The 20,669-nt window shown below is 43.6% G+C and overlaps 5 protein-coding genes across 5 annotated transcripts; 2 read left to right on the top strand and 3 right to left on the bottom strand.

Annotated features, from left to right (window-relative positions):
• Positions 1–79: 79 nt before the first annotated feature.
• On the bottom strand, positions 80–2,595 carry Bcmic60. The gene is made up of 3 exons (XM_024690259.1): positions 2,358–2,595; positions 436–2,283; positions 80–371 (listed from the first exon to the last, which is right to left on the bottom strand). Exons 1-3 carry the CDS (start codon positions 2,466–2,468, stop codon positions 327–329), a joined length of 2,004 nt encoding a protein of 667 aa, XP_024546027.1. The 5' UTR covers positions 2,469–2,595; the 3' UTR covers positions 80–326.
• Positions 2,596–2,679: 84 nt separating this feature from the next.
• On the bottom strand, positions 2,680–4,267 carry BCIN_01g01710 (hypothetical protein). The gene is made up of 6 exons (XM_024690258.1): positions 4,018–4,267; positions 3,936–3,955; positions 3,854–3,880; positions 3,782–3,797; positions 3,502–3,677; positions 2,680–3,449 (listed from the first exon to the last, which is right to left on the bottom strand). The coding sequence occupies exons 1-6, from the start codon at positions 4,088–4,090 to the stop codon at positions 3,096–3,098; spliced, it is 666 nt and encodes a 221-aa protein (XP_024546026.1). The 5' UTR covers positions 4,091–4,267; the 3' UTR covers positions 2,680–3,095.
• A 430-nt stretch (positions 4,268–4,697) lies between these two features.
• On the top strand, positions 4,698–7,532 carry Bcsac1. Its single transcript, XM_001555593.2, has 3 exons — positions 4,698–5,048; positions 5,098–6,830; positions 6,938–7,532. The coding sequence occupies exons 1-3, from the start codon at positions 4,844–4,846 to the stop codon at positions 7,109–7,111; spliced, it is 2,112 nt and encodes a 703-aa protein (XP_001555643.1). The 5' UTR covers positions 4,698–4,843; the 3' UTR covers positions 7,112–7,532.
• Positions 7,533–8,326: 794 nt separating this feature from the next.
• On the top strand, positions 8,327–9,623 carry BCIN_01g01690 (hypothetical protein). The gene is made up of 2 exons (XM_024690257.1): positions 8,327–8,771; positions 8,859–9,623. The coding sequence occupies exons 1-2, from the start codon at positions 8,505–8,507 to the stop codon at positions 9,348–9,350; spliced, it is 759 nt and encodes a 252-aa protein (XP_024546025.1). The 5' UTR covers positions 8,327–8,504; the 3' UTR covers positions 9,351–9,623.
• A 1,217-nt stretch (positions 9,624–10,840) lies between these two features.
• Positions 10,841–14,512, bottom strand: BCIN_01g01680 (hypothetical protein). Its single transcript, XM_024690256.1, has 3 exons — positions 13,381–14,512; positions 11,885–13,332; positions 10,841–11,828 (listed from the first exon to the last, which is right to left on the bottom strand). Exons 1-3 carry the CDS (start codon positions 13,840–13,842, stop codon positions 11,570–11,572), a joined length of 2,169 nt encoding a protein of 722 aa, XP_024546024.1. The 5' UTR covers positions 13,843–14,512; the 3' UTR covers positions 10,841–11,569.
• Between the last annotated feature and the right edge of the window lie 6,157 nt (positions 14,513–20,669).

Genomic DNA, 20,669 nt, shown 5'->3' with positions numbered 1-20,669 from the left:
CATATCCGAGTATACCCAAAAAGTTTGATGTATATGTTCAAACGTCCAGTCACACCAGCACTCGCTGCTACTTCCACCTTGATGACCTCGACTTCACACTATTTCATGGTTTATAAACTCGGACTCCACCGCAGGGGCACTAAATCATCTCGCCATTATAATATCAGCAGTAATAAAGTACATGTATTCTAATTTTACTATCCGTACTTCTACAAACAGTCAAAATTAATGACTGACAGATCTCTCCACCAACACGTGGTCATCGTCCTTTCTCACAACTATTGAACTTCATGTAGAATTGTACAGGAAAGAATTTTGTTATTGCTCTATTCAACTCTCAAACTTTGTAATCTTGCTTCGGTTGCAATTACCTGGGAATAGTTAGTAATTAAAATACTAAGTGAGTGTGAAGGATAAATTGAAAGTAGAACTTACGTCAAGTGCCTGCTGAACCTCGAGGACCTTTCTAACCTCACCCAACCAATCCTTACTCAAAGTCTTTGCCCACCCCTTTAATCCGTTCATTTCTCTAGCTGCACCATCCAAATCGCCCTCCTCAAGGAATGTCTCCGTTCTAGTCAAGATACTTTCGACATCATCACCAGTAGCCAAACCCTTCTTCTTGAACAGAAGCTTGCTTAGTACGTAACTTGAAGCATGACTAGCGACACCAGCCTCTTCAGGTAACAAAGAAGCCTTGCGGACTTCAGATGCAACACGACGGAAACGATCAATGAGGGCAGCTGAGCTTGGAACACCCTTTTGATAAGCGACTGGGTTGATGGATGCAATCGCTGCGTTGACAACTGGATCATCAGATGCAATTTCCTTAAGGGCAGCAAGTTCTCTGGTGAAAGGACGGGGAATTTGAGACTTTTCGAGATTAGCGCGAACGGCTTCAACTGCAACATGAAGATGTTGAGTCTTGAGGTTTGCGTCAACAACAGAATTGAAGTCACCGGTAAGCTTCTCGAGATCATTGACGGTGTTAGTCAACTCGGAAAGCTTTCCGAGGCGGCCTTCACGTTCTTCCTCCACGCGGTTTCTGACATCAGCCAAGAATGCACGCTTGAGTTCAACTGCTTGTTCTGTCAAAAGATTCTTGAGCTTTTGCTCATTGACCTCATTTGCGCGATCGAGCTCAGACTTAAGCTTCTTCTCGTAGTTCTCGTGAATTCTCTTGCGCTCGGCTTCGTACTCAGCCCTGTACTGAATTTCCTGCTCTGCTTGTTGGTTCTTGAAGTTTTGCATGAGTTGCATAGCAGCACGATCGAACTCTCCATCGTGAGACTTAATCTTCTCGTCAGCTTCCTTCAATGCTGCCTCCTTCATAGCCAAGATCTTGCCTCCAACTCTGTTCAATTCCGACTTGGCCTTGTCCATAGTAGATGTAAATCTAGCATTTGCATTGTCGGCATTGACGACTGCAATGATATCATTCATAATCTTAACTAATTCTTGAACTACAGGCTCGTTTCCATTGGGGATGTTGATTGGGTCAATTCGCTCAATTTTCTTGTATGCTCTAGATGGCTCATTGACTTCTGGATCCCTTTGAACATTGCTTGACTTGGACTCTGAAGTGGCGGGAGCAGCAGCTGGAGAGCTCTTTACTGGTGCATTTTCACTCTTAACTTGCTCAACGGCCTTGACTCTATCGGCTGGCTTTGAGTCGTGTGGTGTTTGAACAGCTTCCGATGGCTTCGCCTTGTCCTTCGCCGAGCTAGTGTGACGTCCAGTAGATTCCTTGTTCTCGTTGGCAACCCTCCATGATACGCCACTTTGGCTTGGGATTTTGACCTGTTCGCCGGTATCTCTAGGAGGTCTTGGAGCTCGATTTGCGATCGAAGGGAAACGTTTTCTAAATTCTTGTTCCTCGAAGTAAAGGACCGCTTCTTCTCCGAAAGGTACATATTCGGTAAAGAAGTCATGGAAATTATCATTGATTCGAGAATAGTAAACTCCTCCACCGAAGCCCAATGTAGTTAATAAAAATAATGTTGTGAAGAACTTGCGGAAGAAACGTCTCTTTGGCTTTGGTGCGGGAGGTGGTGGGATGGAAGATGGAGGGGGAGGCCCTGGTGACTTGACTCCTGGAGGCGGGGGAGTAAGAGGGACATTTTCCGCAGGAATTGTGGTAGAAGTTGGAGCTGCTGGAGTTGGGGCGGTATTTGGTGTTACTACTGCTCCAGGTGGTAATGGTTCAGATGTAGCCGCGCTGGCAGATCCTGGAAGTACTGGAGATCTCGAGTCTGTTATACTTGGTTTATCGGCATAACTTCTCTAGAGTTGCAAAAACTATCAGCATTCATATCGCTACTTAATTGTTCGAGAGAGGATATCTTGAAGCTTCATACCATAGTATCCGAAATCACCCGGCTATTTTGTGCTCTCCATTGACGTCCAGGACTGACGACGTTGGATCTGAGACCCAACGCCCTCGAAGATCGAAGACCAACTCGCAGCATGACAGGCTGCGTGGAGCGATAAGTTATTATTGAGGTTGGTGATGTTAAAACTGCGCGTCCTCTTCTGCCAATTACACAATTCGAGATAAAAACACTTTCAAGTTTACAGAAGCTCGGACCACACCACTTTTTGGCTGATGATGTAGAAACTCCCAGGGTTGGAATTCACATTAGCCAAATGTGCAAGGCTACGAAATATTGTCCAAAAAATTGATTTATGAGTATTGAAACAGTTCCTATGGGTGATCAATCTTTAAGCACATATTCTTGTGCAATGAAAAAAATATTGTTTTAAATGCATGGTTCTATTGCATATCGTACATCCCAAATGCCGAAGAACTAGTTCATCAAAAGGAAAAAAACAAGGAAAACCCTCACGCCTGGCAAGCAGAAATCTGCTGCACATCAAACCCCTTCCTACGAGAATTTAGAGACATCAAGGTATTAAAAAACGATTGCTTTCGTAAATGTTGAAGTGGCCACATGTATGCTGCCCTCAACCAAGCAATCTTGTTCGAAAAGGAACACTATTTGTGGAAAGTCCCGACAATAGCTCATTCTTGGTATCAAAGGTTCATTCCACCCAATATGTCCCATGCTCCACCACATATTCATCACAGAGTTTCTTTAACAAGCACATCCTGGGCCTGCTTGTGTTCCTGGCGCTTCGGGCCTAAGATCAACACCCGTTCCCCTTGGACCACCAGCTCTTGGATTTCTTGGGCCGGCTTGATCCAATGGTAATTTCTTTGCAATTGCCGTGAACAATTCCCTTACGTTCTCAGATGTCTTAGCGGAAGTTTCGAAAAATAGTAAACCGGCTTCTTTGGCATAATTCGAAGCGTCTTCAGTAGTAATAGCACGTTTATCCGGTTGCTCCGTAACTAAATCGAGCTTGTTTCCGGCCAAGGCAATGATGATGTTTTCGTTTGCTTGTCGTTGAAGTTCTTTCACCCAAGATTTGGCTTTATCCAATGAGGCCTATCACACTTGTTAGCGAAGTACTTTCCAATTTTCAGTCAGAGAGGCGTACAGCTTGTGTGATATCATAAACAACAACAGCACAGTTGGCATTTCGATAATACATGGGCGCTAGCGACTTGTATCTCTCCTGTCCTGCGGTATCCCATATCTCGAATTTGACTGTGGTGTTTTCGTCGAGGGAGATGGTTTGAGTTAAAAATGCAGCGCCAATAGTACTCTCGCGGTCTGTCGTATGGTCAGCGGTGTGGTCTTTGTTCATCCGGAACTCCCTGTTTGAATCGTATCCAGGCTTTCGATGTAAGAACGAGAGTTGTTGGAAGGCTACTCACAATCATCGAATTGATCCTGGTTTGCAATGTCAGCTCAAAACAATGTCATTGCTTGGAAGTGATGATAAATACCTTGACAAATCGTAAAACCAATGAACTCTATGCCGAATATTAGCATTTAGAATAAACCCAACCGGCACACGATAGCTCATACCTTTCCAACGGCAGACTCCCCTATCATGAAAGATTAGCAACTGATTTCATGTGGATATCAGAAACTCATGGAAACCACCTACCAAGTAACACCAATTTAAACTGCGCAAATCGTGAGTTTCCAGCACGGGAACCTGGTGGACCTCGAGCAGCCATGTTGAAACGTGAATGTGATTGTGGTTGTGAATGAGATTTAATGGAATGGGGTATGTCGTTGGGCAAGTTGTGTATGCTCGTGTAGCACTTGGGCGGCTTTAATTCGTAGGAGGAAGGCGGAAATGGTGGAGGTAAAGTTAAATGTTATCTTGCTTGATCTTGAGAAACAGCGCAACCTGGAAAGTGACGACGATCCTTAATCGCTTCGATTACTGGCACAATCATGATCACGTGGCGCGTTGCTCAGATGCGCTTTGAGCGTCGGCCTATCAAAAGCTCATCATCAAATGCTAAATCCACACTGTATCTGAATCAGTAGGTCGTTGTCAAAACTGGAGCTGATTCTTCCATGCTACCTGGGTACGGGGGAATGATATTAATGAATATAGTAGTTCTAATGAATGTGTCTCAAGTTACTCCTTTTTATATCTGTTTTAATCATTTCCAGCGATTGTGAATATCACGAAGAATTCTACGCCCCGTACTTTGAAACTTTAGATATTGATCTGGAACAGACAGAGAGGGACGAGATTAGTAATAACAGGGGGGTGCTTCTAGGGTATATCCACCAAGTGTTAATTTTAGACATTGCGAGGCTCCAAGCTTCGAGTTAGAGAACAGCTATATCAAGCTTGACTGGATTGTAGATCAGATCGTACCCGCCAGCAGAGGAAATTGTTGGTGAGAATCAGACAACATAGGAACTGCCATCTCCTCTACGATACACACTATCTGCAGGATAGATCTGTCAAAATGGCTAGTTCTTTGCCCTTTAGGGATATCAACGTCCATGCCTCAACATCGCATTACGCATTCACATCACCATCTTCACCCTCGGCACCAACACTTGTAGTTGATCGACCAACAGGAGATATACGACTAAATGATGGAGCACTCTTGGGAGGAAAGCGTGTCTCCAGTATTGCTGGCATCTTGGGCATGATCAAGCTACGACTGGGTATTTACAATATCACATTACACAGGAGTTGGAACTGATTTCTTCCTAGATAAGTACATTGTTGTAATTACAAAGGCACAACCTATTGGAAGACTGAAGGGGCATATGGTATTTAAAATTATCACAACCGAATTCCTACCTCTACGAGAACGAGCGCTTCGAGACCAAGACGAAGACACCTACCTAAACCTTCTTAAGATCTTCATCAAGTCTGCACCGATGTACTTCTCATACTCTTCCGATATTACCAACACTTTTCAGAGGCAATCGCAGCTCGACACATCAGCTCCTCTATGGAAGCGAGCAGACGACCGATTCTTTTGGAATAAGTTCATACAATCAGATTTAATAGATTTCCGAACATCAGGATCTCGACACCAACATGGACAACAGCCAGCGGTGGATCCGTATATCTTGCCAGTTATGTTTGGAATGTTTGAGATTGTTAACACTAAAGTCAAGTCTACCCCATTGACATTTATCTTGATTACTCGAAGATCCAGATACCGAGCTGGAACTAGATACTTTTCTCGTGGTGTAGACGAGGACGGGCATGTTTCGAATTTCAATGAGACGGAACAAGTTATCATTTTGAATGACAATACCAGTGGGCTTGGTGGATTTGCCGGAGGTGCTGGAATGCAGAATGGCAAAGTTGGAGCATCAGGCGACAAGGAGATGCAGATATTGTCATATGTACAAACCAGAGGAAGTGTCCCGGTATTTTGGGCAGAAGTCAACACTTTACATTATACACCGAAACTTCAGATTCGAGGAATAGAGAGCGCCGTTCCTGCCGCTAGAGCGCATTTCGACGAGCAGATCCGAATTTATGGTGATAATTATTTGGTAAATTTGGTAAACCAGAAGGGGCGTGAGCAGCGGGTAAAAGAAGCATATGAACAGATGGTAAAGATTTTGGTTTCGGCGCCAACTGAAAGCAGACAGAGTGATCAAATTACAGATGAGAAATTCCGGGTTGTTGAGCCTAGTGGAAAGAGACAAGAGATGGACAGACTGCACTACGTATACTTCGATTTCCACAACGAAACCAAAGGGTTGAAATGGCACCGAGCACAATTACTCCTTGACCAACTTAACTCTGCCCTTGAAGCACAACAGTATTTCCGTGGAATTGATATGCCAGCTGATATCGACGGTCGTCTCGAAGTTCGCAATCATCAGACTAGTGTTGTCCGCACAAATTGCATGGACTGCCTTGACAGAACAAACGTTGTCCAAAGTATGCTTGGCCGCTGGACTCTCAATCGCCAGTTGACGGATCTTGGTGTTCTCACTCGTGGTGAGAACTTTACAACTGCCGATCCCGAGTTTGAAGTCCTTTTCCGTAAGCTTTGGGCCGACAACGCTGATGTCGTCTCCAAATCCTATTCTGGAACAGGCGCCCTCAAAACAGACTTCACAAGGACAGGCGTGAGGACTAAAGCTGGTGCTCTTCAAGATCTCCAAAATTCTATCACGCGTTACGTGAGAAACAACTTCCTAGATGGACCTAAGCAGGATTCATTTGATCTATTCCTAGGCTATTATCTTCCTAGCAATGCAAATATTGGCTCGCATCTTATTACTGCGGATAGGAGACCATTACTCATTCAAAGCATCCCTTACATCCTCGCCTTCAGCATTTTCTTCGTCTTTGTTGGCCTCTTCACCCCTCGTCTACCTAATGCCGCTGTATTACCGTTGAGAATTTGGGTTTTGGTTTGGTTAGTAGTAGGAGCATGGTGTGCTAATTTCGTTTTTGGCAACGGAATGCTATATGTATGTTCCTCTCCCGTTTTTCAATTCTCCTTTTCCCACACCAATGATATTACACTTCTTCATCTTCTTATTTCCCTTAAACATTTCTACTCACACTTTCTCTACAGGTCAACTGGCCCAAGCTCAACCCACGCCCTTGGGCAACAGAAGGCTATAACGAAGCAATAAGCAACGCACGCAAAGATAAATTAGTCGGTGGACTAGTAACAACTAAGCACGAGCGTGGATTAAGCACAGCTCGTTACGCGAATGCGGAGGAAGGAAAAAAGAGAATCGAGTAGATTTTTTTTCTTTGGTGTTCTTATTTCTCTATTCTTCTTTCTATTACCTAGAATGCTTAAAATTGCATGCAAGCTCTTTAATTACCTATTTGAGATATTTATTGCTGATGCGTGTGATTCCATTTTCTTTTACGTCTGTTTTGTTCGGGGCGCGGGTGAATGGAGAGCGGAAAGAGCAGTGATTGCTATACATGGAAATGTTATTGATAGCGTGGGCGTGCATGAGCGTGTATGCTTTAGATCTGAAAAAATGCTGAACTTTAAAAAAAATTGCATTCTGAGAACGCGATTCAGGAGGAGGGAATGGCTGGACGGGACTGAATGGAATTAGGAAAGGGCTGGGTGGAATGGAAATGGAAATGGAAACGGGAAGGGAAAGGGGTTCAAGTAAACTGTAATTCTATAGTATAGATATTATACAAGGATTTTGGTGATACTATTGTTACTGTTCCTTGTTTTATGTGTTGCGGGCTACAGTGTTGTATTCCGGGTAAGGAGGGGCGTGTTTAGAGGATGGATGTTTTAGAGCCTGCGAGTAAGTCATTGTGCAGAGGTTTTTGGGCAGGAGTCTTGTATGGCGTACGGAACCTAAGGGTCTATGCCATGTTAGATTATATGGTTATGTGGCCCAAATGATATGTTGGCATTAGATATTGGGGCTGTTGACCATGGAGGATGAATAGTATTTGTTCGACTCGGATCTTTTGTGATTTGGAAACTAAACATGCCAGATGGTCGGTAATCGGTATTTAGGAGATTATTTGCGTCTTTGTATTATTACATTGCACGCTAAGTCGTCACTGCAGGTTGGTCGCCGGCAATCCGACGATTTGTAGAGTAAACTTGCCTTGTCGAGAGGTTGAGAAGGTTGCAGCGCTCAGTGTGTTTTCTCTTCATAGTTGTAAGCCAGTGAGTGGGCTTGTAGCAGAAATTTTGGAGCCAATGCAAGTCGCTTACCTATTCCCGCTGGCTAGGTGCAGATGCGAGTATCCGCCTACCGCTTCGCCATTTAACGTCAGGCTCATATAATCAGCGTCCAACCGAAAACGAGTATTCGAATTCCGTTTGTGAAAGTGTACAGGTTACTTCTAGGCGGTAAAGGCTGATATTTGATTATCTGCTTGGTAATTCTTTCCATCTGTGGTTCGTTGTTTCCTCTTTTAACTAATTGATACCAGTCACTTCTTTGTTTCCTCTTTTAACTAATTAATACCAGTCACTTCTTTGTGGTATCTTCTACATTCGAAGCTCTACATTCATTTGAAGCTCTACATTCGTTTGAACCTCTACGTTCCTTCTCACATCTCTCGATTTTCCAAGACTCTTCACTTGCTAGAGGACCGAAACGCGCGCATTCCTGTCCTCCACTCATTTCATCTCGGTTGTACTCAGAATGTATGACTGTGAGCCTTGCGACCGTTATTTCAATAGCAAACATAGCTACGACCAGCACGTTATGAACAGCTCCGCACATCTTGCTTCCGAACACTCTGATGATGGATACTCTTCCAACAATGCAGAGCCTGAGTTTCAGTGTAGTGGGTGTGATTATTGGTTCTGGTCTAGCGTGGCTCGCGAAAATCATCATGTCTCTCAACATGGCCATCGTTATTGTAAGCCATGCAAACAAATGTTCATGAATGAAAACAATCTGATGCAGGTAAGTCGTTACTGAAAAGTTAAAGTCTCTTTCACAATTTTGGAGCCTGGTGATATTCAGTCTGAAATTGAGTTCTAACATCGTCAGCATCAACACTCTAAAGTCCACCAGGGATCGTCAATGAAATGCCCCTTCTGTCCCAACCAATATCCAACCGTATCAGCTCTGATCATTCATCTCGAATCCGGCCGTTGTCCTTCTGGCTCGAACCGCGAAAGAATCAATGCCGAGATTCGTCGTCTAGACAAGTACCACGTAATAACTACACCTCTGATAGAAAATAGCTCCTCTACCAACATCGCCACTGAGCGCTCTTGGAATGGCTTCCACTACGAATGTCCTATGTGCAATCGCGGATTCAGTACCCTGCAAGCATTGAACAGCCACTTAGGAAGTCCGGTTCATGATCAGAGAATGTACAGATGTCCGGGTCGGAGTTGTGGTAGAGAGTTTAGTGTATTAAGTGGGTTGGTACAGCATGTTGAAAGTGAGAGTTGTGGTGTCATGAGGTTTTCGAAAGTACAAAAATCGGCTAGTGATGGAATTGACAGGGTGGTAAAAAATCTGATTGGCAGTTGAAAACTGGCAAGTGAAAAATGTCAACGGCTATCGAATTGAGGGCATGGGAGTCAGGTAACTTCCAGTTGGGGATGATTTGGGATGAGACAGATTCTATGAATTATGAAATTGCAATGGCATTTATCATACTATGGAATCTGGGAAACACGGGAATGATATGATCGGAAATTTTGGTACCATAAGTCTACATGACTACTCATGTCTCCTATGGCACAACTACTTAGCTTTGTGAAAAGATAGCCAGAGATAATAGCAAATACACTTTTATCGCCAAGCTCTCGCCATGCATGTGTCATTTCTTGCGCAAAAAATCTCGAATTACAGTAGTTCAGTCTTTAAACGAACGTTGAAGATCTTTGTCTGTTCTATTAGATGTTAGTTGACATATCAAGGAGCTTCGCTAAATCAGTGTATTTATCTTCTTTTCTAATGCATCTACATCTTCTAGTGCTAAAGCAATTGGTTCACTTCATAGCATCACAGATCCTCTTTCAAGATCATACTAATGAATAGGAAGTTTGTACTTTTCAGCCTCCTTTGTGTCTTGTCTATCTCGTCTTGCGATTGTCTGTTAGCATCTAGTTGAATCAGTATGAGTCTTTTGGTCATTTCTGATTCAAATTCGCTTGATCCGTTGCATCGTTATGTATCTTTTGGTGGGGTGGTTTTCTCGACTTTTTGGTGTTGTCGTTTCTAACAGGTCCCACTGGTACTTCTTATTTAAAGAAGGATGAATTAGCTTGCTCCGTCGAAACAGGAGTAGATGGTTTTGGTTCATGTTGCATTCTCGATATATAAGTTTGAGATAGAGAAAGTCTTGTTCTCGCGATATAGGCCTTTCATCGAGGTCTCAAGAAGAGCAGTCGACCAGTTAGGCCTTGTAAATTCGGTTTATTTGATCCCATTCACGGTGAGATCATAATTCGGAACCTTGCCTCTTCTATTTTAGCAGCATATGCTTGGGTGGAGCCACTTTCCTTAACTTCTGCATGTGTTTTGGTGTGATGTTTCTTCTCGGCGTGTGTCTTATTGCTCGATTTCAAAATATATGTATCATATTGGTATTAAGAGGGTGGTTTTTAGTAAGGCGAAGCATTCTCGTGTGGGAGCGGTTGCTGTCTCGTGAATGTTGAGATTTTATCGATCCTTGCGCAAGAGATTGAGGTCAATCCCAACCACGCAAGTGTTGCTTATGGACTTACATTCATATAATAGATTGAGCATTACTTGGAAGTGCAAGAGTCATTCTAAACATCTCGAATACATCTCAGTAAAAAGAAATTGGTTTCAAAGGATATCAATGTACATGGTCACATGATAGTCATATGACAGAACAGAAGGGTGATGGTAAGAGTACCAAACCCTTGTTCGGGTCAGATTTCTCTGTTGTTGGACCCTTTACAAGTTAAGCTTTGATAGGATCCGAAAGATAGAAGAATGACGTGCAACGACTAGTCGAATAGTGGAAAGGTCTCTCCCAGTCATCATACTATTTCAATATATAGGGCACTAATTATCTTACAGGTCAGGATTATAGAAATCAGGAGTGAGTACGAATTCGGACCTGCGGTTTTTATTCCAATCCCAACTATCAGCTGATTCTTTTCTTAATATCTCATGCTTTTCTAATGTAATGCCCTGGTCAAGTGACTTCTAAAAGGAAAACAATCCACAATCCCATGCAATGCATAAAATACACAGGGAGTACAACATAGAACAGGACTAAACAGGAGTAGCAAGCATTGTATAGCATGACTGACTAACACTATTTACTAGCCACTCAGACAAATAGAACTATATACAACATGTGGCAATGTACATGTGAGACCCATTCTACATAACCTTCCGAAGTCATCATAACCCTGGAAAGTGCGGGGTGGTTTTCAACCACTCAAATTGATAGTTTAGGCATCCAGGCCCGAAAAGCCTAGCCGCCAAGTAGAGCTTTTGAGGAACTCAAAAAGAATTCCATCTCCTCATCGTGCAGCCTCTTGGACTGATACCCCCAGCCCCAATTCCATATATATCGTGGCTTTACCCAGTCTTTAGCTGCCCGAAAACGGTTTGCTAACTTTTGAGACTACTGAAGATTCGGCCCTTTTTCGCTTTTCGCCTCTTACCACTGGTTGTCCGTTGGGAATAATCGTCATTGTGCTGATTGTCATCATTTGTTGCGGTATTGTTTTTAACGGTAATGTAAGATCTCGAAGGATCTACACTCAGCCACCAAGGTAGCTGCGTCTCCGCATTTCGGCTTCTCTGATTATCTCGGCAGAGAGACTTAGACTGGGTGCTAAATGGGCATATCTTTCGATTTCCATGACGACGTCATTGATTATACCGTCGATTGTATCGTGGATGACGAGTGAGTTGATGATCGCGGAAAGGGAGGGGGACATAGTGGCGCCCATTACCAGAAGTGTTTGCGAGACAATACTGAGCGCACCTTGCCAAAGGTATGGCATGTGACCTGCATGGCTGAAAATGAGGTTAGTTAGACTATCACCGTGAGATAATGAAGAGACAGAACTTACTGTGCGCTGATATGCTCTAGTTGTCTAATGGAAGCCTCAAGGCATTTCCGACAATTTTCTCGAACTGATGGATCCATGGCTGCTTGTTCATTGTCTAACACCGCAAGAATATATGGCCTAAAAATGATTGTTCGGCAAGCAAAGTACCGCAGTCTCAATACGGTTTGAACCGGATCCGGAAGAGGGGTTCGGGTATACGAAAACTGTAATGGTAGAGGTAGACTTTCGTACCATTGTGACAGTTGAAAATCAAGCTCGGCCACAACAGGCTCTAAGCTTGATGTCGACGCCATCGAATCCTTCGAGTAAATGAGTTGACTGACACGGTTCAATAGCCGGCGTAGAGCAATCTCGGCCAAAAAGTACCAAAGCTCATCGCGGCCTACTCCATCCTCATCTTCTTGCTCAAAACCCCCTGGCAGCCCTACTATTTCTTCATATTGGACTATCCCGGAATGTGGTAAATCTAACTCGGCCAACAGATCACTTTCAAACAACAATGAATTCCAATACACTCGCTCGCATAATTCTCTTTGGCTTGCTGGTATCCTTCCGGGCGCACTTAAAAGAAGTTGAAGCTTTGTACTTGTACTACTCAATAAGGTCCATGCCTCCAATGGTCTTACAAGGTAAAATAAATACGCAGAAGCAAGAACCGTGCACTGGGCAGATAATACCGTATTTCTCGTCATTAAACTTGGAAGAAGTGCCCAGGCGGCTGCGAAATATGGAAGCCCAGGAGGATCTTCAGAACTGACTGCTCTGGATATGCTCCCGCTGCAACTGGCTTGACCCAATGCCAGTACTAAAAGCACAATACAGCTTTCCGGGCCTTCGCGAAAACCATTGGATAAAGCGACGCGGTAGTGATTTTTCCAATTAAAAGGATTGACGCATGCATACCAGACATTCACTTTGGCGAAGAATGCTTCGATATATGCAGAGGTGTTTGATAAGTCTAAGCACGGCGCTTTGGACAAAGCAAGTGGCTCTCTGGCCATTTCGAGCTGAAGAAGGATTTGAGGATCGTAAGGTCGCGATACTAAATCGCGAATTAAAGGCCATTGGAGTAAGTGTAGTGCAGCGTTTGTGTGAATTTTTGGCATCGTGGAGATGTTAGTGGGGATAGCCCATGTGCCAAGACCTGTGGCAGGTATCATAGAGGCAAAGCCTCCGCTAGCTGCCATTAATAGGTCCTCGCCACTGGCTGTGGTTCCTCCATTGATAGATGGTGATCCGGTTGAGAGAGCAAGATTGGATGTTTGGCCGATTAAGGTTGATTGAAGTAATCCTTCGATCCGAGTAAGGTGCTCCAATATCAGTTTATCTCCGGCATCGAGTTTGATTCCTGGTTCACGATAAATACATTCGGCCCCCAATTCTGTGCAAAGTTTGCATTTGGGCTTGGTGCCATCACATCGTGATTTTCGAGATCGACATATCTCGCACTAGATTTCTATTAGATTTGTTATTGTAGCCCAAAATAGAATACTTACAGCTATAGTAGCTCTTCGTCTAGGGTAGTCAATGCCAGCATCAGTACTCCTTCTTTTTAACGGATTGATTCCATCATCACTGTTCCCATTCTGATTACCATTTCCATTTGTATTTCCATTCCCATTTCTATTTTGGTTTTGATTATGATTATGATTATGATTTTGTCTGCTCTGTAGTGCATTTGTGATAGATTCTCTATCTGCGGAGGATTGTGATAAATTTCTAGCTTTCTGTGCGGATCCCAAGATACCCTCTCGGGAAAAAGTCGCGATACGACGGCCGTTTGGTGATTTTAGAGAGGTTGGAGATGTCAAATCGCTATTTGTTACGATAGAAAGTTGGGGCGAGGAAATGTCGATATCAAATTTGTCCCGAGACATTGAGAAGTGTCTAATGCTTCCGGAGGTAGAGTTGGGAGAATTTCCTTGAGATGAGATTGACATTGCGTTGATGTAAGGCATATAAAGTGCTCATGAAATTTGCCTTGACATTGATGATGTTAGAGTAAGACGAAGGGGTTTTGGTTTTCATAGAAATCAGATTTCGAAAAATATTTTATGTGCAACCCCAGCTCGGCTCTTAAAGTGCGAATGTTAAGGCTTTTGTTGGTTTTGCTCATACTATTTCCTTACGAAAGCATTACTGATTACGTGCCGCGTGAACACGCTTATGGGTGTACAACAAGAGGCGTGAGCGGCGTCCTGCAATGGCCGGTAGAGGACGATTCGCGGCATGGATTGGCATATCAGACGATATGCTTGGGGGTGTCTGGAAATATCACAGCTTTCCATCAACTTGACCCTTGTGAATATTTATGCAGGTTCAGAATCTAAAAATCTGGGGTTCGGTAAAAAGCATCCGGCCGAATGGAGAAGGAACTGATCCCAGAATTGGCGATGAATATGTCAAGGCTGGTTACTGCAGAGTAAAGGAGAGAATGGAGCTGGCGGGGTGTTGAAGAGGTGAGATTCCTTGTAAGATGGATCACATTGCAGAGTGCTTCTACTCTGCATATAAAAATATGGGGAAATGACCAAAGTTGTACAAGATCTGGTCAAGGCAGAAAGGGTATGAGAGGTGCGTAGCATACCCAAAGTGTGTTCCAATAATCGATGGTGGCTTTGATGCCACATGTTTGTTGTATTGTGCATGATGGATCGGTTTGATATCACCACATAAGGGTGTTGTATTCAAGAAAAACAATCGTGTCTGTGGGTAACGTGTTGCGGAGATTTAGACTCCGCAAGCCAAAAACAGGTGAAAAATGAAGGTCTTGATTGGATTTGCAAGACGACGTGCATAAGCGAGAATGACAAGGGGGTCACTTAATTGTACCTGACTCAGACAGTCAAGGGTCACTCGGGTCCTTATGTAAGCAATGTTTAATTTCAACCCACTGAGCGCTTGAGATAAAGTGAAAATAAATTCTATTGATGCAGCGCCAATCTATGTTTTCACACACACGAAATTAAGGACATGAAGTATATCGCCAATCTTGCGAATATATAGTTTCGTCCCTTCTTTGCATTGAGCCTATTTTCACGATCATTCCCGAAGTCTGGGGAAATTATGACGCGAAGCGGGGTTGAATCGCCGCACATCCTTCTACAGAAAGTCTACTGTAGGAATATCTTCATCGCCGCGATAACAATATTCGATATGTGACATCCCCTGACGAACGAGCTATATCGAGCCATCTCCTGAGACGAGATATGACATACGTGCATACGAGATTTAGGAAATCCCTACTTGGCGATACTGAAATTGAAGAATCGGTCGGCAAGAGATACGCAGGTAGCTCGATATTTAGGGAGCCATAATCGATGCACAAAGTCTCCACCAAGCTACTTGCCGGAAAAATATTGCTACTAGGATTCAAGTCTTCAGTTACCTCGGGTACGAGCTTTGACTCGTCAATTGGTCCAAGTGAGTACTATCAAACAAACCCAAAATCTCCTTAGTTGTCTTGTGGATATCGTCTTAGCATCCTAAATTAATTTCATCCGGTAAGCATCTCATCACAATATGCAAAGTTCCAATGAAGTGCACAATTTGCCCAAGCACCCAACTGGACTGCAACAATGACATATCAAAGCTTTGAATCTTGCACAAGTATCTTCGTATCACCACAATCTCACATGGAGACCCACCCATTATCGAACAAAGTATTCCCGCTTGTATAGTGCCGAGAAATGCGATACACCCCTCGAAGTCCCCAATATACGTAGTGGCGCTTGCCACAGGATAATCCATGGGTCTGTCAAAGAACATGTGGTCGGTTGTCCCGATGTATTATTGGACTTCGGATATTGAGATACACATGCGACGCTCTCGGAATGTTCGGTACCAAGATACATACGACCCTATCCGTGCAGGAATACGTTGGTATTGATAGACACAATCGGCCTCCGAGACGAAACTAGAAGGCAATCTATGCAAACATCAATCTTACAGCTTGGAGGACATGCCATCAAGTGTGGTAAAAATTTATAGCCGTCAACTGCGCTACCTAAAATACTGAGAACTTTATCACCAGAGCAAAGATATTTCTCCTTGAAGCGTACAAGATCTTCACGATATTTATCTGCCATTTGACCGAGTCCTTGTACGTATGGTTGATCTAATGCGGAAACACAGTCAGCATGGCGCCATTGTAAGCTGTCCCTGGAATTCGATCTAATCGTAAACTTCGAGATCGATTCAAGTATGATGCGAAGGCCCTTATGAGCAATAGTGGGCCTGGTGTTTGTTGTTCAAGTGGTGAAGCACCGATTCGAGAGTTTGAAAATCAGGACGAGAGTGGTAGAAATTGGTAGGCCTCTATTCTTGATCAAATGTTGATTTATGATTTGACTTCGAATTCCAAATACTCGTGTGTATGAAACGTAGTATGTGGGATGTGAGCAATATTCTGTCCAAGGACGACGGTAGTATTTGCCACTTCGGGGAATTTGTCTAGGTCGAGTAATCGGCGGTTTGCTATCAGATCAATCACATTGGTTGGCTCAACATGAAATACACTTCTAGTGGAGTAAAATACATAGATGCCTAATCATCCAATTTTCACTTAGAATGTCCTTTCCTGTTGCAAAATTTCACATCATTTTCAGTAGCATTCGTGTCGAAAAACTTCCATATCATGCAATAATTTTAATATGTCGGACCAATTGGTTGAACATGTTCTCAAGAAGCACATCGATGCTAGAGTCTTTCAATAATGTGGTCTGCTACCAACGCTGAACTATTTTCTAGTACGTCAATATGCTCTAGGTGCATACCGGCTTTCCTTGGCTATGAGTTAATTTAATTTTGAATGCCAGGACACCAGCCTTGCATGTTCTGCACTGTAGTCATTCCATTAGGTCCTTCAAGTATCGGAAAAAATTCAGCTAACCAAAATTAACATCTAGTAGATCATGGAGCTAGAAGATGCAGCCGTGCATTATGCGAACGTCCTAGCAGAATGAGGGGGTGGCGTACAACAGAATCCACATAATTCTCGCAATAACAACCAGGGAGAATGTTTTCTGGGATGCCCGGACCATTAGGGAACCTGCACTATATCGCAAGGCAAAATTTGCTGAGCCAGCAAGACCAAACGGTGTCGGGGCCACACTGTAGATCTCGAAAGACCTGGGAAAATGAGAATATCACGCACAAGGCGTTCTATCATTCCCTGTCCCTCCACTCTCTTACAGCAATCTAAGAATTTGGTACTCACAAAAGTATTAAATTATTGGGCCAAGATCAACGCGCGTCGGTATGGCTTCTGCAAAGACGAAAAGAGGCGTAATACATATTGTGGCTTGATATCCGAAACGCGCGGGAATACCATTGGCGAATCGGCATGTTGGATATGAGTACGAATATTTTGTTCCACGTTTGTTACTAGCAGATCCCCAGGTTTCGGCAGCGATAGTGATAATCATATATGGCACACAAGACTGGGATATTGCCTAATAGCAGTGAAGCCGAGAACGAATCATCTAAATACTCTCCACTGATCCCATCTAGGCCATACGAGACGCGTCGAGAAGAGCTTGCGCCTGTTTATTAGTTTGTTCTTCATGTAAAGATGCGAGAGGAACGCTGAGAGCCAATATGAGATTAGGATGTCATTGGAATGTTTCAAATTTTTGCAATCATCAACCGGCGACTAATGAAGAGGATACTGCAGATAATATGACTACAATTAATAGGAACCTGTCCTATAAGTCCGTAACAGTAAACAGAATTAGGGCCAAATTAAAGGTACAACCTTTAGACAACATGAGTCCTGCGCCCTGTCGATCTACAAGAAATTGAGAATAGACGCAGGCACAATGATATCATGTACTTCAGAGAGATCAAAAAACACATCTGCAAAATTTCCTCTCGGAAGCTTGCGGAACAACACACTCCCTAATTGGTACTCGGAAGAATGAGATATGTCGATGGAAACCAGCAAGCATAGTTTTCATCATAACATAACATCGCTTTCTTCATCTAGCATAACAAATAGTAACATGATACATAGTATGTCATTAGAGGAATCACAAGGCATATAGCACCAAGTAACGCGTTGTCACGTCTCTAATCTCTATCACATAAAAGCCATATCCAAAGTTTGGTAACAGCTCTTATTGGTGAAAATAAATCCTCTGATATGGCAAAGCCAATCTTAGCCTACCACTTTCAGCACCTAATGACTCGTAAAATTGAAACATTCCTGCAAGAATGGGGGCGTGAATTGTCAGATATGCAATGGGTGTTCGAGGGAGTGCAAAGATCGCACATTGCATTCCGTCGCATTGAAGGTGGATGGTTCAATTTAAGAAAAGAAATTTGACAGGTTGAAATGCTGGTATGATTAACCCTTGAAGAAACCAAGCAGGCAACGAGCAGGTTAAGCACGAGAGCGAAATACGGAGCTTGAGGTTAAAGTATGTTATTTATGGGGAGTTTGTCGGGCTATTGATTGGCTATCATGAGAAGAGGTGGAATCGTAAAAGTCACCTAATGAATTCCCCAGAATAACATGTCTTAATGAAGAAATGAGTGATGGGGAAGGACGGAAAAATAAATTGAACAACGTATAGTCCCAGTAAAGGCTAGTGATGTGGTGTATATGTACCCCGCAATTCCCCAGGAACACATTCTCTCTGTACTCTGTACGAGCACAACCAGCGTACATCCGCAAGTGACACAAATACGATATAAAAACGAGGCATTTCTGGGGTACATAATTTGTGATACCTCTCTGTTACTTTGCTGGAATTCTCGTCTGCAAGCCCTCGATTTGAACGTGGTATTGTGTAAGTAGCAAGGTTGCGTTCATCTGCAACCTAGCCTAATCCTGGTTTCTTCATCTCCATGGCGGTGATTGCCGGCCGGGGTTGTACCTAAGTTTTTGTCTCGATGCATGGTGTGGGTATGCGACGGAAATGCTCCAGGGGACAACGGGGGTATACGGAGAGTGGAGTGGAGGGTTGTTAAGGTTAAGGCTACGCATAAATAGCCTGAGAACTTTATCCGGACGACTTGTCTTCTTTCTTACTTACTATCTAATTTTTCCTTGCTAGTTTTTGCTTGGGTGGGTTTCTTCGAGGGAGCTTCGTGGCATGACCGTACACGTGATGGTTAGCGCTGGGAATATGGGTACGTACCTACTTGATGTATGTATAGTTCGCTGTGATGAGGTACTCGGGCCTCGGCCTTGGCACTGGAAGATGGGGGGTAATCCGAGGTGGGGGATGTAGGTATGTACCTTGGTATCCTCAATCGAGGCTCTTGTTGTTAACTAGGTGCATCGGAAAATATAACGCAAATTCGTTCAGTCACAAGATGTTGAATTTCGAGGAGAGGGAAGAGGGCGGGCGTTAGTTTGTGGCGGTAAATTCCGCCGATCATTGACGGTTGGTTGCCGTTCATCTGATGTTTGGTACTGCAGCTCAGACCATCTTCTTTCGGTACCGAGCTCTCAGGTAGTTCCTGAGCGATAGTCCATTTGGGAGTTCATCAATTAAACGCCAGGGCAAAAGATTACCGGGAATTTTGCAATTTGTGTGAAGGGAATTGAGGCGAGATTGGTAGGAGAGAAAGTCCATTATGTCTATCAGTGGCAAAGCAACAAATATATCGGGGTGGCGATCGGTACCGGTAGACTGGAAAAAAGCCGTCGGCGGTTAAGTAAGGAAGGTGGAGAGTAACTGTTGGCTGAAGCTTCGGAAATATAGAACTAGTTAGGTCAATCATGAATTTGATGCTTCGGAAGATGAGCATACTTCAAGGCCATGTTCTCGAACTTCTCATTTCAGTAATAGATGACTGTATAGATAACAGATGTCGCCTCTGTACGTGTGTTGTTGACAGAGGCCAGCATATGAGCGAGCGCATTTCAGATATGGGCGGAAATCATTGAATAAGATGACATATATCAAAACAAAACACGCTGACGCAACTGTACTGAGATTAAGTATTCGCACTGGCAGACAATTTTTGTGTACAGGCAGGTGTCAAGGATATGTACTGTCGAGTAAGGGTTTTTCTGTCAGAATCTCTCATGTCCTCCTCTGGGTAGTTATAACGCAGCGAGATGACCCACGTTTTAAAATCAGGAGGATCGCGTTGGGGATCCAGAGTATCAACAGAAGCTTGCAGAATATACGAGAATCTGTTGGCCAAGTGATATGCTTGAATCATTTCTGTGACCACCCTTGACAAGGATAGTAGTGTCATATCTCGAGTTCGAATACCATGTTGATGTCCAAACCAAGCGAAAACATACTGAAACTACCAGTAAATAGATTGATGGTTGGGGCCAAGGAGGAGGTAATCCTAAATCCATCCTTTAGGCACCGCTGCGAAAGCACGGTGAGAACGTCAATCTTAGCATGGGTGGACGAGTAAACCCTCTCCCCTTTCCTCGCCCTCACTTGAGAGTAACACAATCTCGGAAAGTGGACAATTATCTGCGAATATGCTGATGATAACTATAAAACCTGACTGCATTTAAACATCGAATCTGCTCGGTGCTAGCGAAGAATCACCTTTCATCTCACGCTCACAATCGCTGGTCGGACTTCACAAGAATCAGAAACATCATTCAATCCACCCACTCTCTACCTCTCTTCACCCGAGAGCACACTGTTTGCATCGACAAAAAAAGGTAAAGCATTCCAGATCGACACAGAACTTTGCAACCCTAGCCGCCCAGTGCCTTTGCAGCGACTTGGTGTGGTGCCCCTAGTGGGAAAGTCTAGAATCTCACACAAGCCAGTTCTTTCCCTCCTATATTATGGTGACCGCG

Source organism: Botrytis cinerea, chromosome 1 (genome assembly GCF_000143535.2).
Source record: "Botrytis cinerea B05.10 chromosome 1, complete sequence".
In the NCBI taxonomy this organism is placed as follows: domain Eukaryota; kingdom Fungi; phylum Ascomycota; class Leotiomycetes; order Helotiales; family Sclerotiniaceae; genus Botrytis; species Botrytis cinerea.
The sequence above is the reverse complement of the archived record's forward strand: the minus strand, read 5'-3'. Positions and strand labels throughout refer to the sequence as shown.